The sequence below is a fragment of the Salmo salar genome, chromosome ssa01, assembly GCF_905237065.1.
Source record: "Salmo salar chromosome ssa01, Ssal_v3.1, whole genome shotgun sequence".
In the NCBI taxonomy this organism is placed as follows: domain Eukaryota; kingdom Metazoa; phylum Chordata; class Actinopteri; order Salmoniformes; family Salmonidae; genus Salmo; species Salmo salar.
Genome location: NC_059442.1, coordinates 165,365,190 through 165,385,670, shown reverse-complemented (window position 1 = coordinate 165,385,670; position 20,481 = coordinate 165,365,190). Strand labels below are relative to the sequence as shown.

At 44.2% G+C, this 20,481-nt stretch overlaps 1 protein-coding gene across 2 annotated transcripts in view; it reads left to right on the top strand.

The window, feature by feature from the left end:
• The window catches only part of ror2 (receptor tyrosine kinase-like orphan receptor 2), a 131,060-nt gene that overhangs the window by 77,698 nt on the left and 32,881 nt on the right, over positions 1-20,481 (top strand). For both annotated transcript variants that reach the window (XM_014145451.2, XM_014145441.2), the window contains exons 2-3: positions 7,935-8,018; positions 19,229-19,516. In XM_014145451.2, coding sequence (XP_014000926.1) covers positions 7,935-8,018; positions 19,229-19,516 — 372 coding nt within the window. The remainder of the gene's footprint in view (positions 1-7,934; positions 8,019-19,228; positions 19,517-20,481) is intronic.

Sequence of the window (20,481 nt, the reverse complement as noted above, 5' to 3'; positions counted from 1 at the left end):
AAAGGCCAAACCTTGTCCAACCACAATCCACCTGCAAGGGACATTTCAGTCTAGAAAAAGATATGCATGCATGCTCAGGTTTACCTGAGTCCTCAGTCTAGTTTCGTAAAAGGATAGGATGTGTGTAATGGCTATTGTAATATGATAGCAGCATCCCACTGAAATTCTCAAGGTTTACATTGTTTCCATTTTAGTAATTTAGCAAACACTTATGGAGAGCAACTTACAGGAGCAATTAGGGTTAAGAGCCTTGCTCAAGGGCACATCCACAGATGTTTCACCTAGTCAGCTCGGGGATTCGAACCAGAGACCTTTCGGTTACTGGCCCAACGCTCTTAACTGCTAGGCTATGATGTCATTTCTTGAAAAGGCCTTGGTTTGGAAATAGTATGTGGGATTCAAACTTGCTCTGTAGTTTTAACCTCTGGTTCAAGGCCTAACTTACGCACCACTTGGTCCAGAGCCATAGATCATCTCATTTCTAACGTTGTTTTGCACTGAAGGCGCTAGTTCCCAAGTTAGAATGTGGTGTACAATGACCTTAGCTAGCAGGCTCTCACCGGGTCACAGCGTTTTAGAGAGAGTCCAGAGTGACTCTGTGTTTAGCCTGTGAGACCCTGGACGTCTCCCATGTTGTGTCCCAAATGGCACCCTATTCCCTATTTAGTGAACTACTTTTGACCAGGGTCCAATGGCACCCTATTCCCTATTTAGCGCACTACTTTTGACCAGGGTCCAATGGCACCCTATTCCCTATTTAGTGCACTACTTTTGACCAGGGCCCATATTGCTCTGGTCAAAAGAAGTTAACTTTTCAGCAAATAAACGATCCACAGGAAGGAGAGAACCCAACAGTTTGCATGTGGGTTTTGTCAATCATCCATCCATTCAACTCATTCTTCATCTTAAATGGAGAGATATGGACTCTGTGTGCATAACATTGCCAACATTTCTACACACTCGTGGAACTCCAGGTCACTGCATTTGCAAGTTAACGGATGTCAGGCACCTCCAGGAGCTGTTTGTCTCCAAGCAGCCTCTTCTGCTCTAAGGGCTTTTGCAGACAGAGATGTGCTCCAGTTGGAGCCTTACTGGAGAAATCCTGAAAGCTCAAGCATCTGTTACCTTGCTGTCAACAAGTGGTATGAAGAGGGGTAATGATGCGAACATACTTACATCAGCCATCCACACTGAGTAATGACATTTGTAGACGCTGAAGACTTATGAATTTTGAAGTTGCATTTTAATACTGTGTTGGTCCCAACAAGGCTTCCAGCTGCTCAATTTCATTATTTTATTCAGCTTCTTTTTTATTTTATTTTATTACTTTGGCAAAACAGGCCTGGTCAAAATGGCTCTCCTGAGGGGCACGAGGAGTGTTAACAAGCTCCTACATTTTGGGCTGGGCCAAGGGGATCTGCGGCTCTCCTCGTTGGAGCCCAACTAAGCCCCAGTGGGGGCTGGAGGCCATTTGCCCCCCCTCTCCTCCCTCTGCCTCCTCTCCCGTCTTTATGAGCGTTTGGAGTGGCTGGGCTGGCCGTTGCCAGGAGAAGCGGATGTTGAAAAAGGAGAATCCTCTGTGAAAGGTGGCTGTGATTCGGGGGGCACTGTGGGCTCCTCGAGGGCTCCACTGTCTCAGAGACAAAATAATTAGCTAGCGCCTCAGTCCAATGTCGCGCTGTCTCTCTCCCCTCTCTCTCCACTCTCTCCCCTCTCTCTCCACTCTCTCTCTCTCTCTCTACTCTTTCTCTCTCTCTCTACTCTCTTTCTCTCTCTCCACTCTCTCTCTCCACTCTCTCTCTCCACTCTCTCTCTCCACACTCTCTCCTCTCTCTCTCTCCCCTCTCTCCCTCTGTTTCTCTCTCTCCCCTCTCTCCCCCTCTGTTTCTCTCCCCCTCTGTTTCTCTCCCCCTCTGGTTCTCTCCCCCTCTGTTTCTCTCTCCCTCTCTCTCTGTGTTTCTGTTTCTGTCCATCAGTCCATTCTACACGGGTGGGAGGGGGAGAACATGATATCTATTTATTCATTAATACTGGCGCTCATTATCAAGGGAGGGCTTTGTTGTGTTGGGTGTCATTGGTAGGACATTAGGTAGTGCTGGAAGGGTCATGTTACAAAGTGCCTTTTGAGCAAGTCGGACAAAAATGGCCTTGAAGGGTCCTAATGTTAAGAGTTCTTCTTCATGGATATTGACCAGGAATATACACTAGTCTAAATGTAAAGGCCCAGTGCATTTTGTATCATATCGTACAACAGCTGATGAAACTAACACTGTAAAATTGTGAACAATTTGTTCAGTGTTATTTCCTGATAGTTGCTGGTTCAAAAATACAGTCTACACAGGACGTTCTAGTCAGCAGGTTTTGCATGAGGGGAGTTTCAGACTGCCTGGTGGCATCACACGGGATGTTCAATTAGTTAATATACCAATAATAGACCAATAACAAAGAGTTCCAAACCTCTCTGCCAATAGCAGCTAGTTTTCAGTTTTCCCCCTCCCCACAGACCAGTTCCAAACAGTCCAAGAAATATTCTTGCTTGATAAATATTATTTTTGCTAAAAAGCTATTTTTATTTATTTTTTACAATTTTAATGGAGAACTTTTACAGTAAGGTACTTAATTGTTACACATAAATTATTTGATATTGATATAAAACATCTGCATTGGGGCTCCCGAGTGGCGCAGGAGGTCTAAGAGGTGTCACACCAGACCCTGGTTCGATTCCAGGCTGTATCACAACCGGCCGTGATTGGGGGTACCATAGGGCGGCGCACAATTGGCCCAGCATCGTCCGGGTTAGAGTTTGGCCGGTGTAGGCCGTCATTGTAAAATTATAATTTGTTCTTAACTGACCTGCCTAGTTAAATAAAACAATAATAATAATAAATAAATTGGGCCTTTTTAAACTGAATATTACAGATAGTACTTGAAGCAAAATAAAGATCACTGAGCAGCATTGGCTTTGTTGTCAGCCTCTAAACTCATTACTTACTGCCGGTGAAATTCAAGTATCTCACAGAGCCATTGTTAACGCTGAAACAATTATCTACTCTTTCTATTCATTTGTTAGTTGGCGGACATAAATTACTTTGACTTCCTGTGCTACGACAGGCATTCATTCATCTTTCTCAACCCCCCCCCCCACCCTAGGACACTGGAGAACTTTTTTTCTCTCACCAAGGTCAGCTGTCAGATTCTCTCTCTCTCTCTCTCTCTCTCTCTCTCTCTCTCTCTCTCTCTCTCTCTCTCTCTCTCTCTCTCTCTCAAAAGCTTCTGGCCATTGAACATTAAGCATAGTTTAAAGATGGCTGATTTAAACAAGCAGTTTTTCTTCTTCTCTTACCTGTTTTTATTTTAGGAAATGGTTTTGTGCCTTTTCTGAGGTAAGCTTCTCCATGAAAGAGTATGTGTATTATGTACATTGTAAAAGTCATCCCAGGCGTATTTCCACAACAATGGGACGATCATTTGACATGGGAACTCCCCCTCGGTGTTGGTTTTGGCTCCATTACCAGCCATAACTCATCCTCCCTCTTCAGAATGTATGGCTATAGTCAAAAGTAGCGCACTATATAGGGAATAGGGTGCCATTTGGGACTAGGACAAGGAACGTCCTAGCTGCGGAGATCCCTGTGGAGTAATGCTTTGATACTGGTAACACACACACACACACACACACAGGTAGCCAAGCAGTCTCTTCCTTACAGACATAACATTCCTCACTGAGTCAGGTTTGGCGGCAACTAGCCTAGTGGTTAGAGTGTTGGGCCAGTAACCAAAAGGCTGTTGGTTCGAATGCCCGTGCCGACAAGGGGGAAAATCTGTGGATGTGACCTTGAGCAAAGCTCACCATCATGCTGAGATCATCCGTTCACGGCGGTTGGAACAAAACATCTCAAATTTGGACTCATCAGACCAAAGGACAGATTTCCACCAGTCTAATGTCCATTGCTCGTGTTTCTTGGCCCAAGCAAGTCTCTTCTTCTTATTGGTGTCCTTTAGTAGTGGTTTCTTTGCAGCAATTCGACCATGAAGGCCTGATTTCACGCAGTCTCCTCTGAACAGTTGTGGTTGAGATGTGTCTGTTACTTGAACTCTGTAATGCATTTATTTGTGCTGCAATTTCTGAGGCTGGTAACTCTAATGAACTTATCCTCTGCAGCAGAGGTAACACTGGGTCTTCCTTTCCTGTGGCAGTCCTCATGAGAGCCAGTTTCATCATGGAGCTTGATGGTTTTTGCAACTGTACTTGAAGAAACTTTCAAAGTTCTGGAAATTTTCCGCATTGACTGACCTTCATGTCTTAAAGTGACGATGGACTGTCGTTTCTCTTTGCTTATTTGAGCTGTTCTTGCCGTAATATGGACTTGGTCTTTTACCAAATAGGGCTATCTTCTGTATACCACCCCTACTTTGTCACAACACAACTGATTGGCTCAAATGCATTAAGAAGGAAAGAAATGTCACAAATGTACTTTTAACAAGGCACACCTGTTAATTGAAATGCATTCCAGGTGACTACCTCATGAAGCTGGTTGAGAGAATGCCAAGAGTGTGCAAAGCTGTCATCACGGTAAAGGGTGGCTATATGAAGAATCTCAAATATAAAATATATTTTGATTTGTTTAACACTTTTTTTTTGGTTACTACATGATTCCATATGTGTTATTTCATAGTTTTGATGTCTTCATTATTATTCTACAATGTATAAAATAGTAAAAATTAATAAAAACCCTTGAATGAGTAGGTGAACCAAACCTTTGACTGGTAATATATATATATATATACTACTTTTGAACAGTAGTATATATATATATATATATATATATATATAATACTGTTCAAAAGTTTGGGGTCACTTGGAATGTCCTTGTTTTTGAAATATATATTTTTTTGTCCATTAAAATAACATCAAATTGATCAGAAATACAGTGTAGACATTGTTAATGTTGTTTTTTATATATATATATATATATAGGTGTGTGTGTGTGTGTGTGTGTGTGTGTGTGTGTGTGTGTGTGTATGCACACACACACACACACACACACACACACACTACTGTTATATATACACAGTACCGTTCAAAATGCAAGCCGTTCAATGAATTATATTAGCTGACAAGCCCTATATGCTCATCAAGGACGAGTATTTGAGTAGTTTTGCAGTCATTGTAGAGTAAGGAAATAGTTTGCGTTTCAATGCAATTGAAAGTCAATAATCCCATTTTTAAATATTATTTTAAGAATGTTGCCCAGTCAAGGATAAAGCTGTTTTTTTATGAACACCTCAATTGAAGTCTTCTCTGGATAGAATAAAAAAATGGACTTGCACATTTTTTTTTTTAGATTTGACATAATTGGGTTGAGAATTGATTTGATTAAAGGCCCATTGCCATGGTAAAACTTCAGTCAAATTAATAGGTCTTGCAATGTATGGAATTTGCGTGAGGTGTTGCTCTCTCAGATCCTAGCTGTGCTTTTCAGCATGACTAAACCAGACCGTGGGAGCTGAGCTAAACCTTTGATTTGTGTCCCAAGTGGCACCCTATTCACTATACATGTGCACTACTATGTAGTGGACTACACCAGAGCCCTATATGCCCTGGTCAAAGTAGTGCACTACATAGGTAACAGGGTGTCATTTAGGATGTATCATTTGAAGGAGCTCACGTACATATCAACGTTTAAACTCCTCTCATCGTCATGCACTATAACTAGAAAAATGTTAGTGTGATGTTTTTCCAAGTGAAGACTTGCAGGACGTTGTAATAATAGTCTGTGCTTGACATATTTTCATTACACTGAACACTACTAAAGGTGATAAAACCTAGGAGTTGGATCGATTTGAAGTGAAGACTAGTGAGATATGTCTACCAGATGGACATGTTCTTGAGGCTTCCAGGGTCATGCCCAGTAGGGAGAAAATGTTTTAAACCTGAAAGAAACGGGAGAGGTACTACCACAATTTGTGCAAGTAGAAATGCAAATGTTCCTAAATACATTTGCTATGGTGTGCCCTACTGAACACAAGCCTTCAGCAGGACACAGCTGATGTGCTGTCTGGTGACCGGGGTCTTCAGCAGGACACAGCTGATGTGCTGTCTGGTGACCGGGGTCTTCAGCAGGACACAGCTGATGTGCTGTCTGGTGACCGGGGTCTTCAGCAGGACACAGCTGATGTGCTGTCTGGTGACCGGGGTCTTCAGCAGGACACAGCTGATGTGCTGTCTGGTGACCGGGGTCTTCAGCAGGACACACTTGTGGAACGTTCAGATAGAAATATGCTATGTAAAAACAAACATGCCTCTGACCTGTAGAATAAGGAATCGCTTCAGCTCTATTCAAGCCATTTCAATCTGTAATGTTCGACAACGTTTGGCTACTGAACGTCACCCTGTGTATGTCGGAGCATGGGAGGTGTGGATTGGACTGGACAGGGCTAAAACGCTCCTCCATTGCCACTCGCTCATTAATGTGCTAATCGCTAATTGCCAGCTCCGCAGCACATAACCCAGTTGTGGGGAAACGCTACTGCAGAGTAATCTTGGTTGCATCCCACATGGCAGCTTATCCCCTATATAGTGCACTACTTTTGACCAGAGACCTATGAGCCCTGGTCAAAACTAGTGCACTATATAGGGAATAGGGTGGTGTTTGAGACGCAGACCATGTGAGTGACCTCAACTTGTCCAGCAGCTATGTTTGGGCTTCTATGTGCCAAAGTGTGGTTTCCTATAAGATGAACTCTCTCTCTCTCTTTCCGGTACTTTTGGAAAGCAATTCTTAACGATCGTAAAGTTTTTGTTGGGGGGGAATCACTACCATAAATCTGTTGATCTTTTTGATTTTTCTTGGATCAAAAACTGAACATATGAATGAGTGTTTGTCCCAAAATAATGTCCAGATTATTTAGAGAAATAACCTGTTGTGAATTTTGACCATATAAATCATGATTTTTCTGTGCACATATGTATTTGTATTTTTTTCCTAATTCCTCTGGGAATAAATAAATAAATCTCATTTTCAATAGTGCCCTGAGACCAGTTCGGCAGTAATTATCCATTGTGTGATCGTTAACTTCAGTAGAGCACGTAACTAACATCTGTAACACATTAGTCTAATGACAAATCAATAGGCAACGTTGATCCTTTGATGTGATGGAGTCATTTATAGCCAGGCTCACTGAAAATTGATCTCTGTTCATCTTGTAGCAAGACCGGCGCTCTTGGTGGCAGATGTTGGATGGAATACAACAATATCATAGTTTAATGAAAACTCTGTTTTTGCTTTTGGCCATGGCAATTTTCATCAGATGAAATATCCTTCTAGTCACTCTAAAGCCTTGTTCCCAAAACGGCTGTATTAAATTGAGGTTTTGGATCCACTTGTTGTGTTTGGCAGAGTTTATGAAGACTCTTTTCTCATTCTGTTCTGGGCTCCCGAGTGGCGCAGCGGTCTAAGGCACTGCATCTCAGTGCTTGAAGCGTCACTACACACACCCTGGTTTGAATCCGGGCTGTATCACAACTGGATGTGATTGGGAGTCCCATATGGTGGTGCACAATTGGCACAGTGTCGTTAGGGTTTGGCTGGTGTGGGCTGTCATTGTAAATAAGAATTTGTTTTTAACTGACTTGCCTAGTTAAATAAAGGTTACATAAATAAAAAAATAAACATTTCAGTGACTTCAAGCATTGAGACATGACAGTTGTTGGATCATTCTTTGCTGCACATTTAGCAAGATGATAGGATCATTTACTAACAGAAACATATTGATGTGTTTAATATTTCAGGTGGTATATTGTTTGATGTGTCAGCAGCACTATAGTCAGTATCAGCAGGTTTCTGTTCAGACACCTGGATCTAAGGCAAACCAAGGCAGGGTTATGTGAGTTCTGTTCCCTCCTAACTCTGGGCTCCTTCCTGTCTCTGCAGCAGAAGCAGATCCTAGCTTATCCCAACCAGTGGAGTCTGAGGGGCTGGCAGAAGCTCAAAGTGGAGCAGCACCCACAGCTGAAGGTAACTCTCTGTCTGTCTGTCTGTCTGTCTGTCTGTCTGTCTGTCTGTCTGTCTGTCTGTCTGTCTGTCTGTCTGTCTGTCTGTCTGTCTGTCTGTCTGTCTGTCTGTCTGTCTGTCTGTCTGTCTGTCTGTCTGTCTGTCTGTCTGTCTGTCTGTCTGTCTGTCTGTCTGTCTGTCTGTCTGTCTGTCTGTCTGTCTGTCTGTCTGTCTGTCTGTCTGTCTGTCTGTCTGTCTGTCTGTCTGTCTGTCTGTCTGTCTGTCTGTCTGTCTGTCTCGTCTGTCTGTCTGTCTGTCTGTCTGTCTGTCTGTCTGTCTGTCTGTCTGTCTGTCTGTCTGTCTGTCTGTCTGTCTGTCTGTCTGTCTGTCTGTCTGTCTGTCTGTCTGTCTGTCTGTCTGTCTGTCTGTCTGTCTGTCTGTCTGTCTGTCTGTCTGTCTGTCTGTCTGTCTGTCTGTCTGTCTGTCTGTCTGTCTGTCTGTCTGTCTGTCTGTCTGTCTGTCTGTCTGTCTGTCTGTCTGTCTGTCTGTCTGTCTGTCTGTCTGTCTGTCTGTCTGTCTGTCTGTCTGTCGCAGCACCCACAGCTGAAGGTAACCCCCCTCTCTCCTTTTCTCTCTTTATGGCTCCTCCCCCTCTTTTTCTCCTTTCACTAATCATGATTTACTATAGGAGTGTACATGAGCTGTAAACACACACACACACATATTTACTTGTTATCAGTTCGTACAGCTGTTTACTGTCAGACGGACAAATTGACTGACAGACGGACTCCCCTTATCTCGATCTGAAGAGTAGTTGTTCACGTTAATCTGAACCCAGTGTGGTGTGACAGAGCACAGAATCTCTGGAAAGAACATTCCAGGCCTCCAGACCCGCCCTGGCCTAAAACCTCTCCCCAAAAGGCTCTGCAGAGACCTGCTTCTTCTCAAGTGCAATGATGTCCTTGACTCTCCTGTTTCTTGAGTGTGTCTGTATGTGTCCCCAATGACTCCCTCATTTAATGCACTATATAGGGAATAGGGTGCCTTTTGGGACACAGCCTCGGTTTCTCGGTTAAAGATGCACTATGCAGAAATCGCTCCGCTATTTCCTGGTTCCTAAAATCAAATCAAATGTCAGTTTGTGACAAAACAAGCGAGTGTAGTGTAGAAAGAGTAATTGTACCATCTAAACCGCTGTGAAATATCTTTTCCATAACCAATAATATTGTATTTTCTGCTCTTTTGAAGCTGGTTTACGTAACCAAAAGTAAAATACGTTAAAAAAAAACCGGGAAGCATACATATTACGCATATAGAACATATCTACCGCTTCTTAGACTTGCTTTCGATGACAGATCTATGACACACATTTCTATGTGAATTTGGTTAGGTCGCCCAAAAAGTTACATATTACAGCTGTAAGAAAATCTCTCGTTTGATTCACTACGCAGTTCAATGGAAGGGCCCGGGTCGAGATTAAGTTTCAAGTTTTAATGTTACGTGCACAAGTACAGTGAAATGCATTTCTTCGAAGCTATAAACCCAACAATGCAGTAATCAAAGTAAATGTAGTACTAAAAATAACACAATGTAGAACAAAAACACCAGAGAAATAGAAATATGAAGAACAGGAGAACCTACCATATTAACAATGTGCAGGAATACTGGAGTGATAGAGGTAGATATGTATAGGGGTAAGGTGACCTATATACAGGGTCAGTACCATATTAACAATGTGCAGGAATACTGGAGTGATAGAGGTAGATATGTATAGGGATAAGGTGAGTAGGCATCAGCATATATGATAAACAGATTAGCAGCAGAGTAAATTATGATTTTGTGTGTGTGTGTGTGTGTGTGTGTGTGTGTGTGTGTGTGTGTGTGTGTGTGTTAGCTATTTAGCAGTCTTATGGCTTGGGGATAGAAGCTGTTCAGGAGCCTGTTGGTGTACCGCATGCCGTGTGGAAGCAGAGAGAGCAGTCTATGGCTTGGGTGGTTGGAGTCTTTAATGATTTTCCGGGCCTTCCTTTCACACTGCCTGTTATAGTTGTCCAGGATAGCAGGGAGCTCGGCCCAAGTGATCTACTGGGCTGTCCGCACCACCCTCTGTAGCACCATGCAATCGAGAACGGTGCTATTTCTATACCAAGCAGGGATGCAGCCAGTGAAGATGCTCTCAATGGTGCAGCTTTATAACTTTTTGAGGATTTGAGGGCTCATACCAAACCTTTTCAGCCTCCTGAGGGGGAAGAGGTGCTGTCGCGCCTTCTTCACGACTGTGCCCGTGTTCGTGGCCCATTTTAAGTCCTCAGTGATTTGGACATCGAGGAACTTGAAGCTCTCGACCCGTTCCACTGCACCCCCGTCGATGTGGATGGAGGCGTGCTCGCCTCCCCGTGTCCTGTAGTCCATGATCAGTTCCTTGGTCTTACTGACATTGAGGAAGAGGTTAATTTCCCGGCACCACACTGCCAGGTCTCTGACCTCCTCCCTGTAGGCTGTCTCATCGTTGCCGGTGATCAGGCCTACCACCGTCGTGCCGTCAACAAACCTGATAATGGTTTTGGAGTCGTGCGCGGCCACGCAGTCATGGGCGAACAGGGAGTACAGGAGGGGACTAAACACACACCCCTGTGGGACCCCCGTGTTGAAGGTCAGCGTGGCGGCACGGGAAACTGCAAAATGAAAGCCTTTTGGAGTTGAACAGAGCTCCCATCCCTTTGCAGCAGGGCCTTCACAGCTCATCTCATCCCATGCTTAAGTTCAGAAGAGGCTGCTGGGGAGGAGCTATAGGAGGACGGGCTCATTGTAATGGCTGGAATGGAGTCAACCACATCAAGCACATGGCAACCACATGTTGGACTCCATTCCATTCCATGAACACATCCTACTATGGCTCCTCCATCCAGCCTCCTCTGCCTCAATTACTCTGGGTGATTGCAGACGAGGGAAGCCGTTATGTCGGAATAAAGCGTTTGTTCTGATAGTCCCTTTAGCACTTTGTCCCCCCCCCATCCCCCCCATCCCCATTCTAATCTGGATCCTAGAGGGGAGGCGTGTAGCGGAGCCCCCCCCCTCTATTCTGTCATGTTGATACAGTACATTTGTTCCACATAAGAACTGATTCCTGGCCAGATTGGCTGAGATGTTCAGAATGTGTTAGACTAGGGCTGCAAGAACTGATCCTAGATCTGTTATGAAGGACGGGAAGTAACTGGAGCACAGCCATTCTACAGCCATTCTACACCCAAAACCATACTCCAAAATTCATAATGAAAATCAGCCCACAGCCCTATGTTATTAGGATAATTAATGACCACCGGACAAACTTTGTAATAGCGCCCCCGAATGGCTGTACAAACGTCAAACACAACATAGCCCTTCCAAACCAATGATGTGTGTAAACCCTGGATTGCTGATGCTATGTATTGGCAAATGTGAGGCTTTGAAGCCACCGACCGCCATATTGGCACGAACATCAAACACTACATAGCCCCTCCCAAACGCAGAGATCTCTATCTTCCATGTGCAGCCTAATTATGTCGTGGAGAGCGGTGGGGGTTTGACGTGCGTTGAGGGCGCCCCCCCCCAGTCAACTGCGTGCATAAATCAGGATGTCATTTCAAGAAAAGCTACCACTTGGTTCTTTGGGGGGGGGGAGTGGTCTTTTTAATACCAGCGGAGGGAAAATGCTGCACCATGGAGGCTTTGTGTTGGCCATCGGTCCAGGGTCTTGGGACACAGTAGTAGTTTTCAGAGGAGCGGGTCTACTCTTCACATTCAGAACAATTCATTCAATTTAAAAGAAATTGAACTTTCGAGAGAAATCAAAGCTCCCTAATCTCAGTGTTTCCCTCTCCTTTGACAGATGCAAGGGAATGTTTTGGTCTGTATTAGTAAGGTACATGGGTTGTCAGACCAGGTTAAGTCCTCAAACAGTGGTTGTTTGAATTTGCCCAAGTCAATCCCAGCCAGTTTCTTTTCCCAGTAAATTTGGGTAGTTGAAAGGAGATGGGATACAGTAATATCAGCGATAGAGGGGAATTACAGACTTGAGGGTCATAGGTGGGGACATGGGGTGGGATTCGATGCTTTGGGACGGCCATTGTGTGTTTTGGAAGCATCAACACCACCGCTGTGGCATGATCCAAAAGACTGAGGTTTCGTTGGCCTGGTCCGACAGGGTGGCAGCACTGGGCTTTAGGAGGAAGCTGCTTTTCATTACGTCTATCTCTCGGGGAGAAGTAAATCACTCAAACCTTGATATTTGATACAACCATGTCGCCACGAGAACCCCGGCACTGGACACAAAGTAGTTTGGCTTTTGACCAGGACTGATGATGGAATCCTCAGAGGATTTTAGTGAACCAGGCCCAGTTACAAGCGCATGCGGGCTGTAGCAACTGGAGATGTATTTCATTACTCTAGCCCGAGGATTGGAAAGAAAGCATCGAGTCATCGATACCAATGTACTTTAAGTTCTTTGGCCGTGTTTCCAGCAAATAAACGTATTCGGCTCTTCTTGCCTAAAGGCAGCATGTTACGTGTTTATCCCAAACTAAAACCCTCCTGTCATTTTCACCTGTTAATGAGCTCCTTCGTTTGTTTCCGGCGTACTTTGGCTCGTCCAGTGGCGCTGCGTCGTTGAAGTGTGCAATGGCCTGTCAGCACTCAACACGTTGTTTACTGTCCTCCAATCACCACTGCACACAAACAGTCAAACCCATTTGGCTCTGTCTGCCAGCTGCAGAGATCCTCCACTTCCTCTGGGCTGTCAGAAGAAAACAGGGGGGGCGTGTTCCAAATGGAGGGATGTGTCCCAAATGGCACCATATTCCTTACATAGTGAAAATAAGTGCACTACGTAGAGAATAGGATGCCATTTGGACTAGGAAGCTTTAATTAAACCCTAAATGGTGACATCATTGCTCTGCGCTATGCTGAGTACTCTGCTGCATGCGGTGGGGATAGGCACACTCCTCAGCACCATTTTTCCATTGCATAAGCTCTCTGTGAGGCGGACCACAACTACTCCAGGCAGATGTTGTAGTGTGTGGAGCCAGAGGATGGGATGTACAAGTTGTACAACAAAATTGTGTGTCACTATTCAACCATGCATTCTCTGGCTCTTCCTAGTGAACTGTAATCAGTAAAGGGGTCAATTGAGAGAAGAGGACATTATGTTGCCCCTCTAATGAACTACAATTAGCAAATCAAATCAAAATCTTATTGGTCACATACACACATGGTTAGCAGATGTTATTGCGAGTGTAGCGAAATGCTTGTGCTTTTTACTCCGACAGTGCAGTAATATCTAACATGTAATCTAACAATTCCACAACAACTACCTAATACACACAAATCTAAGAAAAGGAATGGAATATGAATATATACATAGAAATATATGGATGAGCAATGACAGAGCAGCATAGGCCAGATGCAATAGATGGTATAAAATACAGTATATACATATGAGATGAGTAATACAAGATATGTGAACATTATTAAAGTGGCATTATTAAAGTGACTAGTGATCCAGTTATTAAAGTGGCCAATGATTTCAAGTCTGTATGTAGGCAGCAGCCTCTCTGTGTTTAGTGATGGCTGTTTAACAGTCTGATGGCCTTGAGATAGAAGCTGTTTTTCAGTCTCTCGGTCCCAGCTTTGATGCACCTGTACTGACTTCGCCTTCTGAATGGTAGTGGGGTGAACGGGCAGTGGCTCTTGTGGTTGTTGTCTTTGATGATCTTTTTGGCCTTCCTGTGACATCAGGTGCTGTAAGTGTCCTGGAGGGCAGGTAGTTTGCCCCCGGTGATGCATTGCTCTAGAGAGCCTTGCGGTTGTGGGCGGTGCAGTTGCCTTACCAGGCGGGGTTACAGCCCAACAGGATGCTCTCAATTGTGCATCTGTAAAAGTTTGTGAGGGTTTTAGGTGACAAGCCACATTTCTTTAGAATCCTGAGGTTGAAGAGGCGCTGTTGCCCGTTCTTCACCACACTGTCTGTGTAGGTGGACAATTTCAGTTTGTCTGTGATGTGTACGCCGAGGAACTTAAAACTTTCCACCTTCTCCACTGCTGTCCTGTCGATGTGGATAGGGGGGTGCTCTCTATATTAATGGGGTAAGTTGAGGAAAGAGGACATTTAAAATATATATATATATAAAAATAAGTAATGGTATTACTATATTATCTAACGGCATTATGGGGGAATAATTGTCCAAAACTCAACATACTGAGATCAATTTGGAGAAAATATAACGTAAAATGTTTTCTAGAGAATAGTAGCATTAATAGGTTGGAAAACTTTCCAGACCACTTTTGAACTTGGGTTATTGCTTGTACAATTTTATTGGTTAATGATATAAGTTGATAGTGAAGATGATGATAGTCATCACTTCCTGATTTATTTGCCATGCGTGAAGACATTACACATCAAATGCCTATAGGCATAATGCACTGAATATTGTAACTGCTTGAGACTCATCCCACACCATTGGTTTCACCCTTGACCTTTGTTGGCGTTTAAATGGATAAATCCTATCACCGGCCTTTTGAACCGATGCCTTGAGGACAAGTATCCAAGATATCTACCGACTCCGAGACTGTTTAAGTGTATTTGTTCGAATCGACAGTTGTGCAGGCGCCAACAACCTTTTGGCCTGGAGGAAAGGAAAAACACCAAAGTGATTGAGGTTATTTGAGGATGTTTGAGGTTATTTTCCATTTGGAATATAGCTGGAGTGGAGCTTTGCCTTGCACTCTCCTTGGCCTGCTAACATTGTCCATTACTTTCCATCAAGGCTGTTGGAGGCTAGCATGGCTAGTTGTGGCTTGGCAACCTAATGTTATGGCATTACAAAATATACAACTTGAAGGCATACCCAAGTGGTGGGCTCTATGAAGGTCATATGTTATTTTCTCTAAGTGTGTGTGTGTGTACATGGATTTCACTACTGTAGAACAGTAGATTAGGTTAGTGGTTACAGAGTGCATACTCACAGTAGGTCCTGTACGATTCAGTGACAGCATGTATGTAACAACTGATCTACTGTGTTAACCACCAAAGTACTTGATTGCTTATGTGGTCATAGGCATGTACCAAACCTACATGAGCAGGCTTGCCACCTCACCAAGGTTTGGGCCAAGACAACAGGATTTATCATAGGACAGATGGCACACAGGCAAATCCTCAGATAAAAGGATAAGAAAGCAGGAAGTCATCAACTGTTAAATCAGAGATGGTTCAGTAATTATCAGAGAATAAGTCACTATCTTTAGAGGTGTGTGTGTGTGTGTGTGTGTGTGTGTGTGTGTATTGTAAGTCTCCCAATGCAGGGTGTTAACAGAGCATGACCAGACCATAGAGATAGACAGTCTGATGAGAGATTTGAGACATGATTGCCTGTCAGAACCTGGCCAACATTCTCTCTCATCTCATCTCCCCTCCGTCTCTCCCTCTCTCATCCCCTCTCCCATCTCCCCCTCTCTCACCCCCCTCCATCTCTCCCTCTCTCATCCCCTCTCCCATCTCCCCCTCTCTCACTCTCTCATCCCCTCTCCCATCTCCCCCTCTCTCATCTCCCCTCCGTCTCTCCCTCTCTCATCCCATTTCCCCCTCTCTCACCCCCCTCCATCTCTCCCTCTCTCATCCCCTCTCCCATCTCCCCCTCTCTCACCCCCCTCATCTACCTTCTCCCCCTCCTCTCTCACCCCCCACTCCATCTCCATCTACCTTCTCCCCCTCCTCTCTCCCCCTCCTCTCTCCCCCTCCCTCCAATCCCCCTTTCTCCATCTCCATCCCTACATAATGTGTACTGTTGGGGTTACTGGAGGACTGGAGTTGGGAAACACTGCCCTACATAATGTGTACTGTAGGGGTTACTGGAGGACTGGAGTTGGGAAACACTGCCCTACATAATGTGTACTGTAGGGGTTACTGGAGGACTGGAGTTGGGAAACACTGCCCTACATAATGTGTACTGTTGGGGTTACAGGAGGACTGGAGTTGGGAAACACTGCCCTACATAATGTGTACTGTTGGGGTTACTGGAGGACTGGAGTTGGGAAACACTGCCCTACATAATGCATCGCCTTTGACCAGAAGCCTATGGGCAAGGAATAAATTATCTAGGGAATAGGATACAGTATGTGAACAGAAATGATTTTGACTCAAATGTCCAATGTGATGATTGATGTTATATCCCTTGCAGAGTTGAAATGGAATGGACCTCAAATCTGCGAAAGCAGTTGGCTAAATCACATGCAGGTCTGGGGCTAGGCATCTGTAACCTTGGTACACAGAGTTCAGTACTTAGATATTCTGTTGGCTATTTCTATGGTTCAGTGGTCTACCGGTCTTGACCAGAGTGTTGACCCTGGACAATGTTTGTTAACATCGGTTACCTGGCGACAGGGCAGGATCACATGACTGTGCAGTGTGGGCTCGGTCTGGGTCTCTTATCCAATGGCATCGGTTATTTGTAGTGGGTAGCGCCGATCGGAATGCAGAGAAACTGAAGGGTCTTTCTCTATTCTCTTTCTCTCTCTCCCTTTCTCTTTATTCTCTCTTTATTCTCCTTCTTTTTATTCTCCTTCTCTTTATTCTCCTTCTCTTTATGCTCTCTTCTGTCCTCCCTTTCTCTTTATTCTCTCCTTCTCTTTATTCTCTCTCATTCTCCCTCTTTCTCTCTCTCTCTCTTTCTCCCTCTTTCTCTCACTCTTTCTCCTGCTTTCTCTCATGCTCACTCTGTCCATTCCTTCCTCCCGGGCCCTCTATTTCAAGAGAGAGTTCATTGCCTGCGGTATTCCTCACCTCATCTCCTCTCACCTCCTTGTGAGCAGCAGAGGGGAGAAGAGGTCTCCCTCCCTCCTTCCCTCTCCCACCCTACTCCTTCAATCTCTGTCGCGAGGAAGTGACATGTTTGTTTTGTTGAAGAGTCAGTGTTACGTAAACCAGATGTGGCGACCGCCACAAGTTTGCGCGTAGGGATGGGCATAAGTAATGGAGTACTGTAATGGACGTCAACTCCTGCCTGGCGTAGCGGTCTAAGGCACTGCATCTCAGTGCAAGAGGCGTCACTGCCGTCCCTGGTTCGAATCCAGGTTGAGTCACATCCGGCTGTGATTGGGAGTCCCATAGGGCGGCGCACCATTGGCCCAGCATCGTCCGGGGTAGGCCGTCATTGTAAATAAGAATTTGTTCTCTACTGACTTGCCGAGTTAAATAAAGGTTCAAATTAAACATAATCTTTAGTCGGAGATCCATTTTATACTTTGTGGTAGAATATGCTTTGTGACTGCCCGAACGGGCAAGTGAAATGTTGTCTTGAAGACCACGTTCGTTTACTTTGACTCTAGCGTTCCAGTTGTACATCTGTGTTTGTAGGGCACACACCACGTGCAGACTGGATGCTCCCGTTAGGTTTTTAAAAGGTGTTTATCTCTGTAGGCCTATCTAACTCATGAGATACACGAGCTACGTTCCTCTTTCAAATGACGACTGTTTTATCACAAATTCAAAATGGACTGGTTGATTTGAAGTAGGAAAATATGTTTTCCAACAACGAGCTGCAGTTTTCAAATAATTGCGTCCGGTCTATTTTCCGCTTAAACTACTTTGCAAACTCCTAGTGCCATTTAGAATTGGTTAGACTAGGCTATAACTCCCCTAAACATAGACACGTTCCACACTGAAAATATGCAAAAACATGAATTTGATAAAGACAGAGTGTATTTTCATCAGAATTATTAAGCATATGCCTACCCACCAAATAGATGTTTTGGCTGTAATTCATCACCATGCAATGCTCAGTGTGGAATTGTACATCCATTTTGAAAATCCGAAAGAACAGGCAGAATGAACTCAATCTGTATATTGAAAAGTAGACTGATTTTGGTTTGTAACCCAGATTTCTTTTTCAAATGATCTCTCTTTGAGAATAACTGTTCTAGGAATGAGATGCGCATCATTTTGCACTGGCCTCTTTTTTTTTTTATAATTTGGAAAAATATTCTGTTGTATTTTATTCTGTTATATTACCTCATGATAAAAAAATTTTTTTTAAAAAGTACTATAAAATATATGTGTCTTGACTATGATAAGAGCTCGGGAAATAGGAGCGTCTTGTCTGCTAAATGAACAAAACAAGGCTATGCCATTGCACAGCCATCGGCTTCTACAAGCCGCCACTGCTGAGGTTACTGTTGAGGTTACTACCTTTTTGAAGATTGTGTTCCGTGATATAACCAGTTCATATTACGGTTTCAATAAATCAATCTTAGATGACGCTTGCTTTTTTATTGACTGTATATATATGCGGCAATTTAGCAATTAGGATTTGTTATCTGTAATGGTTATGATAAATTAGGCACTGTTGGCATATAGATATATTCCTCTCAGTGCGGGCCTTGTGTTCTAAAAATAGGCATCTGGGGGGAAGGAGGGATGAAGAGAGAATGAGAGAGAGAGAAAGAGGGATGCAGGAAGTACTCAACCTCCATTGAACAGGAAGTGGGAGGAGGTGGGGGAGCACGATTGTTTGGCTCTAACTCTCCTCTCTTCCAGACAGGAAACTGGCGCTGTGTCCCAAATTGCACCCTATTCCCTAAATAGTGCACTACTTTTGACCCGGGCCCATAGATCTCTGATCAAAAGTAGTGCACTATGTAGGGAAATAGTTTGCCATTTGGGACACAAACTTGGATGAAAAGAAAAGGATCAGCCCCTCACTCATTAAGGCTTCCACTAGCGTGTTCCTTATTGTAGCCGTTGAGATCATGTGTCCACCTAATAAGTTATATCAGTAGAGGGGAATGGGTGTTTTTCTCTGCAACACTGCAGTAAAGAACAGGACAGGCCTTGGAGCTTCAGAATATTATGTTGGAATTCTTTCCTTTTGATTCAACATAGTTCTGTATGTTGCCTCATTTCTATAATAGGCCTCTTTTCACACTAGTGAGCCATGCCGAGCTGTACCGCACTGGCCTGGTTAGTTACATATCCACCATAGTTACTGGAACTATACGGTAAAGTGAATACAAATACAAAACATCCAAGCCAGCAGAGTACGGTTCGAGTCAGCACAACAGTGTGAGAAGTGCATAAAAACTTTGACCAAAGACCAACCAGGACAAGAGAACGTAGAGGTCTTCACCCCAACATTCCATCCCTCATTGATATTTATCCTAGCCCTCTAACCCCTAACCTTCAACCTAACCAGTGACCTCTCTCCTAGGTTACTTCCTGGAGTTCCAGGAGCCGGTGAACAACATCACCATCGTGCAGGGCCAGGCGGCCACGCTGCACTGCAAGGTGACGGGAAATCCACGGCCCACCATCCGCTGGCTGAAGAATGACGCTCCCGTGGTCCAGGAGCAAGGGCGCATCTCCATCCGCAAAACCGATGCGGGCTCCAAGCTGCGCATCACGGACCTGGACACCACGGACACAGGCTACTACCAGTGCGTGGCCTCCAACCCGGTCAAGGTGATCTCTGGCACCGGCGTGCTCTACGTGAAGCTGGGTAAGGAGAGGTTGAGTGGTTGGGCTTGTGGGCTTTGTGTCACCTTCTTTCTCTTGTTCTTTCACTTTTTCTTTTGCCCCTGTGTCTGTCTTTCTTTCCCTCTCACCCTTTAACAGAAAGAGCGAGAGGGCAGGGCTAAAAAGGAGAGCGATACAGAGATGGTTGTTAAACCTACCGTGGGATACATGGTTTCAGAAACCACTCACTTACTCAATAAATAAACCCAGCATTCATAGCTACTCCTGGACAAGGTAAACTGCACGTTTTTGGTAATTGGACTTTCTGTTCACTACTCATAAGTCACAATCCATTAATTCACCCAAGTAGCGATTATAGCCTTATTCCTCTTCTGGCCAGCTATTTTGGAGGGTTATTATGTGGCAATGCCATTGATCTAAATGAACTGGAGCGACACTAGTCAAAGGGGCCATATGTACAACCTCATACTCCTGACACTGTGCTAAGATTTATTGAAGAGCACTAGTATAACTCTCCCACCTCCCCAACGTAAAAACGACCATTCCTAAATCTAGCCGAGCACAGAAACAGTTTCCCCAGTGTTTTTGCTCTCCAAATGTTTTCAACTGCTTTTATGTGATTCTAGATAAACTCCTTTTTAAAGACCCACGCCGCTGACAGTTTTAGTGCAATAGCCGGCTAAAACTGTAGCGCTAGCTTCCCCCACGCATAGTCATCTCAGTACAATAATGTTAGTGCTTTTAGTAAGTGAATGTTTTACCAAGGCTGCTATTGAAAACAGAAGTTGGTATTTCCTCAGAGGGAGAAGGTCTGTTATGTCACCAGTGGGATTTTTATTTCTAAACTCATGCCACTAGCAATTTATCATTCACGTTTCTCCCAGGACATATAGTGGTGTATTATGCTATATCATGATGCTTTGGGTCATGTTGTAGACTTGTAATTACAAGAGTCATAATTGAAATCACCGATTTTTAGATGCTCGG